Source organism: Haliotis rubra, unplaced genomic scaffold (assembly GCF_003918875.1).
Source record: "Haliotis rubra isolate DU_JTF1 unplaced genomic scaffold, ASM391887v1 Scf306, whole genome shotgun sequence".
Lineage (NCBI taxonomy): Eukaryota > Metazoa > Mollusca > Gastropoda > Lepetellida > Haliotidae > Haliotis > Haliotis rubra.
The window spans coordinates 505,001-512,790 of NW_025766976.1; the positions used below are offsets into that span (position 1 = coordinate 505,001).

General features: G+C 42.9%; 1 protein-coding gene across 2 annotated transcripts in view; it reads left to right on the top strand.

The window, feature by feature from the left end:
• LOC124282897 (EGF-like domain-containing protein 2) overlaps positions 1–7,544 on the top strand; it is a 38,369-nt gene extending 30,825 nt beyond the window's left edge. For both annotated transcript variants that reach the window (XM_046718938.1, XM_046718939.1), the window contains exons 9-13: positions 355–503; positions 1,788–1,869; positions 3,859–4,033; positions 5,183–5,303; positions 6,593–7,544. In XM_046718938.1, the coding sequence (XP_046574894.1) occupies positions 355–503; positions 1,788–1,869; positions 3,859–4,033; positions 5,183–5,303; positions 6,593–6,753 (688 nt within the window). In that variant the 3' untranslated portion in view covers positions 6,754–7,544. The remainder of the gene's footprint in view (positions 1–354; positions 504–1,787; positions 1,870–3,858; positions 4,034–5,182; positions 5,304–6,592) is intronic.
• Positions 7,545–7,790: the final 246 nt, after the last annotated feature.

Below are 7,790 nucleotides of genomic sequence, written 5' to 3' on the forward strand. Positions count from 1 at the left end.
GCGTTCGCTCGTAGAACCCGGGTTCAATTCTCCCATGGGCACAATGTGTGAAGCCCATTTCTGGTGATCCCCGCCGTGATATTGCCCGAATATTGCTAAAAGCAGCGTAAAACCATACTCACTCACTCACTTTGGTGTTCCCCGCCGTGATATTGCTGGAATATTGCTTAAAGCGGCGTAAAACCATACTCACTCACTCTGGTGTTCCCTGTCGTGATATTCCTGGAATATTGCTAAAACCTGCGTAAAACCATACTCACTCACTCACTCTGGTGTTCCATGTCGTGATATTGCTGGAATATTGCTAGAAGCTACATAAAACTAATACTCACTCACTCATAATTATGGTTACAGTTCTTCAGGGATAATCCTCGTGAACAGAACAAACAACATCAACGCTGCTAATGTGTTTATTGCGGACCCGGTTACCGGAAAAGCGGTAACGACAACGGGAGTCAACGTTGGGGAAGTGGTGTGTTTTGCCTTCGTCATCGAGGCAACAGGTATGTCTCCTCACTCCAGAAATCGCAGAAAATATTCCACATATGAATTATTCAAGATCATGGACTATGTGGAGGGAAATATACTTTTCTTGTATATTTTCATACCCTTAAAATGCCAGCAGCACAAGATACGCATCTTCTACATGGTCAGCATCAAGTTATAACAGAACCGTCTTCAGCAACCCATGCTTGTCGTAAGAGGCGAATAATGGGATCCGGTGGTCAGGCTCGTTGACCTGGTTGACAAGTGACATCGTATTAATTGCGTATATCGATGCTCATGTTGTTGATCACTGGGTTGTCTGGTCCAGACTCGATTATTTACAGTCCGCCGCCATATAACTGGAATATTGCTGAGTGCGGCGTAAAACAACAAACCAAATAAGCAAGCAACTATAACAGTACCGATGGGAAGTTTATTTTCAGCTCAAGATAATTATTATACAATGAATATTGTGGCCGACAGAGAGACTGTAACCTTTATTTATCCTCAACTTGATTTTTTATCGTTGCATTCACTACTTATGTGCATACGTGTAAATATTAATATTCTGGTCATGAGGTGAGGTGAAATTGGGTTTAACCTCGTGCTTGAGAATATTTCGCTCATATGACGACGTGCATGCGTGTGTATGTGTATGTGCGGCTGCTTGTACTAGCCCAGACTTAAGCTGGTTTTATAGTGCTAGCCCACTGAGATACCATGCCGCAGTGAAGCATGAATACCCCACTCAGACACATTATACTGACTCCGAGCCGACCAGTCCTTGTTGTACCCATTAATGCCGAGCGCCAGGCAGGGACCAACAAGTACCATATTTTAACGTCTCTTGGTATGACGCGGTCGGGGATCGAACCCGCGACCTTTCGCTCTCCGGGCGGACGCTCTAACCACTACACCACGGAGGCGGTCTCTGGTCATGAACACACATAATTGACATATAGTTCATGTGGCTATTTGAATGTCATTTATTCATTTATACAATAACATTTTGGTGTCGACTCAAAGTTGATGGGGGTAAAAGATATGGATCACTCTTGTCGGTGAAAAAACACAAACAGTAAACACTCTTTCTCATTGTTTCTTTTAAGTTAAAAAATATGTTTACATTTAGAATATTAAAGTATTACAAACAGGCTTATGTTACCTACTTGTGATGTCTAATGTATGTGTGCCGATGTGACGTAAAATATTAACTCACTCACTCTAATGTATGTTTTAGTACAAGGAACCGAAAAGAGAAATTTGGTCACATTGTTTAATACAATGCTGCTCTTTTACAGGTTACACGACAATTCGTCTTGACAGCGTCACCGCCAACGACCAGCTGACGCCGGCGACCACATTTGGTGTTCTAGCTGATGGGTAAGCTGGATCGGCGTGGCTGTTTTACCGTAATATCTCTTTGGTGTGTGCAGTGTGTGAGGTGAGGTGAGGTGAAGTTGGGTTTTACGTCGTGTTTGAGAATATTTCGCTCATATGACGACGTGCATGCGTGTGTATGTGTATGTGCGGCTGCTTGTACTAGCCCAGACTTAAGCTGGTTTTATAGTGCTAGCCCACTGAGATACCATGCCGCAGTGAAGCATGAATACCCCACTCAGACACATTATACTGACTCCGGGCCGACCAGTCCTTGTTGTACCCATTAATGCCGAGCGCCAGGCAGGGACCAACAAGTACCATATTTTAACGTGTTTTGGTATGACGCGGTCGGGGATCGAACCCGCGACCTTCCGCTCTCCGGGCGGACGCTCTAACCACTACACCACGGAAGCGGTCGTACAGTGTTTGAGGCAAGATGATTTAGAAGAGTTTTCAGGAATCACATTGAACCCACATCGCTAACATATCTTTCACGCTACACCACATTAACTTCACTTTAAGATTCCGGGGAGCAATAGACCACAAGTGCCCCGTGCTTGTCTTGAGTGTCTGTGCCATAGTGAGTGAGTGAGTGAATGAGTTTAGCTTTACGCCGTACTCAGCAATATTCCAGCATTATGGCGGCGTTCTGTAAATAATCGAGCCTGGACAAGAAAAATCCAGTGATCAACAGCATTAGCATCGATCTGCGCAATTGGGAACCGATGACATGTGTCAACCAAGTCAGCGAGCCTGGCCACCTTTCCCGTTAGTCACATCTTAAGACAAGCATTGGTTACTGAAGATCAATATTCTAACCTGGACCTTCACGGGTCTCTGTGTCATAGTGCCCGAACAATATTGAATGCCGTCATGACATCAACCACTGGTTTGCCGGCTAGGTTTATGAACGGCTGCTTGGTGGGCATATCGGTCTGACTTATTTAGTACCTCTTATGACGATCGCGAACCATCTAGAAAGTATTTCCCGAACGCTTCAGGCTCTTCAACTCGTCAACATCCGGGTCATGTTTGGTCTTCAGCAACTATGCTTGTGGTAAAGACGAGTAACGGGATCGTTTCATGGTTGATTCATGTTACCGTACCCCAGTTGTGTAAATAGATCTTCATGATGTCACTCGCTTGCCCGTCGTTGAGATAATGCCGATGCGACGTAAAACTCAACGCAGCTCAACTCACTCGCTTGCCTTGTACATGTGTTTACAAATCCTCTTCATACAGCTGGAATATTCCAGTGTTCGACCTCAACTTAAAACCAAACTTGAGACTTCATGATATGTTTTCATGTCAACACGACCCGTGGAGATCCGGTTTAGAATTGATCTTCAGTAACCCATGCTTGTCGTGAGAAGAGACTACGGGATCGGGTGGTCAGGCTCGCTGACTGGGTTGACACATGTCATCGTATCCCAATTGTGTAGATTGATGTTCATGCTGTTGATCCCTGGATTGTATGGTCCAGATCCGATTATTTACAGACCGCCGCCATATAGATGGAATATTGCTGAGTGAATTTAACTCACTCACTCATGGCAACACAGAAACAATACGACCTGTTGTGCAATATTGCGTAGCGTGCCAGAAACTTATGATCGTGGGTTAAAATCCCGGTGGGGCGGTTGGGCAACCCAGTGGATAAAGTGTTCGCTCGTCATGCCGAAGGCTCAGGTTCGATTCCTCAAATGGGTACAATGTGTGAAGTCCATTTCTTGTGTCCCCCGCCGTGATATTGGTGGAATATTGCTTAAAGCGGCGTAAACCCCAATTCACTCACTCAAATCCCGGTGCGCCATAAGTACGTTTCTAGGTTTGTAATCACCTCACCCACGCACTTAGGTGTCTCTAAAGTGGAAAACGTCTGAGACCATCATCATTTTGCTTTCCGGCACCATACAGCTGACAAACCGTGATGCAGCAGGGACATAGCGCGACATTAAAACCTACTAAATCACTGTCTCTGTGTTCCAGGTGCCCGATAACAGGTAACGCCAATGTAGTCAGCAGACTGCCCTATCAGCTAAACGCGACCGACGCAAGAAGGGTCGACTTCTGCATCAACGCCTTTTCCTTCCGAAACAGCTTCACAGTCGGCTTCAGGTTTCAACTGTCGTTCTGTACCGCCGCTGACAGCGCTTGCAATCCGGTAGGTCGACTGAAACTCAACCACCTGGCAGGTGGTTAGATCGTGGTGGGCAGTGTGTTTGCCCTTCACTTAACATAGACGGGATTACCAATCTGGCTACATTAAAGGACATTCTTGCCGAGCCAGAAACCCTACAGTTAGGATATTACCGTTTCGTTTACTTCAACCACTTAGGGTCATATAAGTTGTAAAGATAATACTCTTTAACAAGATCGGTCTTTTATGTTTATTGCTCATGTGTAAGAATACCTAGTCCTTGTCTTAATGTGCTATGTCATCATTGGTTTTAACGGCTTAATTCACAATAACCCACCTGTTACACTACAGTTGGATTTAGTCTGAACTGCAATCGATCATTGGACCAGTTAACGGAAACAGCCATTTGTGAAACCGCCAAAAGCACTTCTTAGACATCAGAGAGTTTACCTACCAGGGAACATTAGTTTGGTGACTGTCTGCCTAAAAGGTCGACATATGGACCGAGTAAAATGGCACTTAACTCTATCAACATGTACCTGTCCTTAAGGCAGTTTCAAAGTAAGCAATTAATGAATGTTTTACCAAGACCAAGCGAAATGGACATAAATGATATGTACACTTCTTAAATAAGTATTTTAATAATGTTGTTAATCTCTCAAGGCCTGTGGACATCATTCATCCTTCTGTGTGTTCGTTACTCTTTTTTAGTTGTATATGTCAATTATCTGATGCCCAGGTTGAAAAAAATCAAAGAAATCTTTTTCGTGATCGCTTAGATCCCACGATACAAACAAAAAGCTGTATTGCAGTATTTAATTAGAAATTATTTTATGAAGAGTGATGCTACTATGTGTTGTTAAAGAGTGAGCGTTTCCGGCACACAGGAAACACATGCAAAGCCAGATCTACAGTTTATTTTGAAATGAAAGGGAACAAATCATTTTTTGGTCACATTTGAAAATGTACACCACATAAAAATAGACGTTAAACAATATTTTAAAGACTTTCGTGAGGCCTTGAGTGTTGTAATCTTAATTAAAAGGCTTTTGCGCGAGGGTCGTATAAGCTCTAAGAAACACAATGAGATAGTTTAGAACCGTTACATTGAATGCTGTTCAAAGCGGAGTTAAATCATACTCACTCACTCACACACTTTTGTTTGTTTTCCAGTACACCTGTTCTGGTAACAGACCGTCATACGGACGGAAGAAGAGGGCGTCAGGGGAGACAACCGAGATTCTAGAAACAACAATTGTCATCAAGAAAGAGCCCACCACATCTGCTATAACAGGTAAGCAAGACTCAATGTCTCGCGATGTAGCCCATTCACATGTTATGTACATTTTTATCCATATATTTGTGTGCCCATTGTCAAGTGAAGATAGGTGATTGATTACACAGTGCCTTTCAGAAAGTGGTCAAATGTAACATGTGTTATATTACACTTTCTTAGTAAAGTACAGATTCTAGTACTTTTTGGGTTGAGTCTCATTCGGGATTCGAACCCACACCCTCAGAGTCAGGCACCTAATCGCCAGCACACAAAGTCGGCCGCCTAATCCGCTCAGGGTGGAATCGGTAGCCTACTTTACTAAGAAAGTGTAATTCCAAATATAACATATGTTACAAGACAAGTGACGTTGACATGGATTGAACCATAGTGGGCACCTTCTAAATATTTCAAGGATTGAATTATTTTCTGGAATCTGTTATTTCATCTAAAACATATTATCTGAACATGGCAGATAAAATTTGGCATTTTAGTATTTTACTATTTGGGTCAGTGGGATGCCTAGTGGTTCAAGCGGTCGCTTATCACCCAGGTTCGTCTCTCCTTGAGAGGACCGTTCTTGGTGTCCCTAACCTTACAAATACTGGAATATTGCTGAAAGTATGAAAACTATTACTCAGTCGCACAGCGTAGGCAGAGTGGTGGGTCAAAGAACACATAATTATGTCTTACCGTCCATATATCCAAGCCCAAAATGGCTTATTTCGAGGTTGGCATCAATAAAGTTGTTTCTTTGGAACCACTCTTTGTCAGCAGACTTATCACTGCATACTGATATTTGTGGTATTGATAGCTTTCTGTGTGGTAGTGGTAGTGCTAGTCGTCGCTGACCCAACGGTAGTTGTTGATGCTATCTTGCAGCTTTTCAAAGATATGAAGCGGTTGTGACCGTGGTAGTACCTGTTGCAGTAGTGAGGGAGTGTGGTTTTACGCCGCTTTAGCAATATTCCAGCAATATTACGTCGGGGGACACCACAAATGGGCTTGACACATTGTACCCATGTGGGGAATCGAACCCGGGCCTTCAGCGTGTTGAACGAACGCTTTAGCCACTAGGTTACCCAACCTCCCCAGTAGTTACTGTAGTAATCGTAGCAGTCGTTGTAGTGGTAGTAGTTATGGTTGTAATCGGATTGGTATTGCTTTAAGATAACGGTATGCGGTAGTTGATGTGGTCGTGGTAGAGGAGCTAAATGGTGGAGGAACGTAGTGTAAAGACAGAAGTATTGACCATATAGTAAATACACACAATTAAAGAAAGTACTATGATTTATGTTTATTTATTCCAGGCGGTAACACTGAACCACCATCCTCATCAGTGTGTGAACTCACATCCAACATCGTCGCAGCGTTAGCCACTCTGGGAGTCCTCGCAGCCATCTTGATGATCGTGACTTTGATCATCGTCTTACGCTCAGTGAGATCACGCGATAACTCACGAGACAATTAGTGCCATGCCGGAATCTACGAGCGGCAAGCCATATTCACCATTATTAGGCATTTAATATGAAAGACGAGACCAATGCTAAACGTTCTTCCTGTCATGGCTGCTATTGTTTATCCTTTGATGTATCTTTAAGTGCTGGTAAAAAACGTATGTCGTCTAACGTATAACGTGTTGAGACATTACTAGGAGTTCTTTTCCGAAGTCATTCGCAACGATACCAAACTATTTATCAATTTACAGGTTTCCATTGAACAAGTATTGAATTTTTTTGTCTTTTACGACATCGCGATCATTTATTTCAACGCAAACATTATTTCCACAGACAATTCGCCGTCTAAAACTTCAACTGAAGCTTGTGTTAAATCAAAGTAACGTGATCTAATATATAAATAGCCACTTGCTTCCGTGGCTGATGAACATTGACCTCTATATATTATATCAGCGTATAGGCGGTATTTTGTGCTGGATCCTCTTTTAAAGAGCCAACTTCGTAAAGCAAATGCCGTAAGGCTACAGATTTGTATAATTTGCACGGAAGTCGTAGCGCTGCAGTGACTTGTCAGAAAGGAGACCCTGTAGAGACCATACAATGTTTGTGATAATTCAGAAGTGTGAACGTTTTAAAATCTGCGCAAAAACACGCATTCACGCGTACATTTTAATACCGGTGCGCAGAACGTTTCGTGTTGCACACGTGGATGTTAATACCGGAAGTAAATGTAATTCTGTGCATTTTTGTAAAAGATGTGAAGCGTTGATATGTGTTCTTAAAATAAAGTGGTTTACTTACTGAAGTTTACCTGGTTCTATCACGGGCGTATGTCTACAGTGAAACATGGATCATATCATCGTATCCTGTAGACCAATGATACCGATGGATTGTATGGTCTACACTGGATCATACCACAGCTGGAATATTGCACACCACAGTGACAAACAAACAAACAAACAAACAAACAAATTGTGAATGCCCTTTAGGCCGCACACTCTACATTCCTTAAGATGGCAATGTCTTCAGACACAGTACACATTTGTCAATT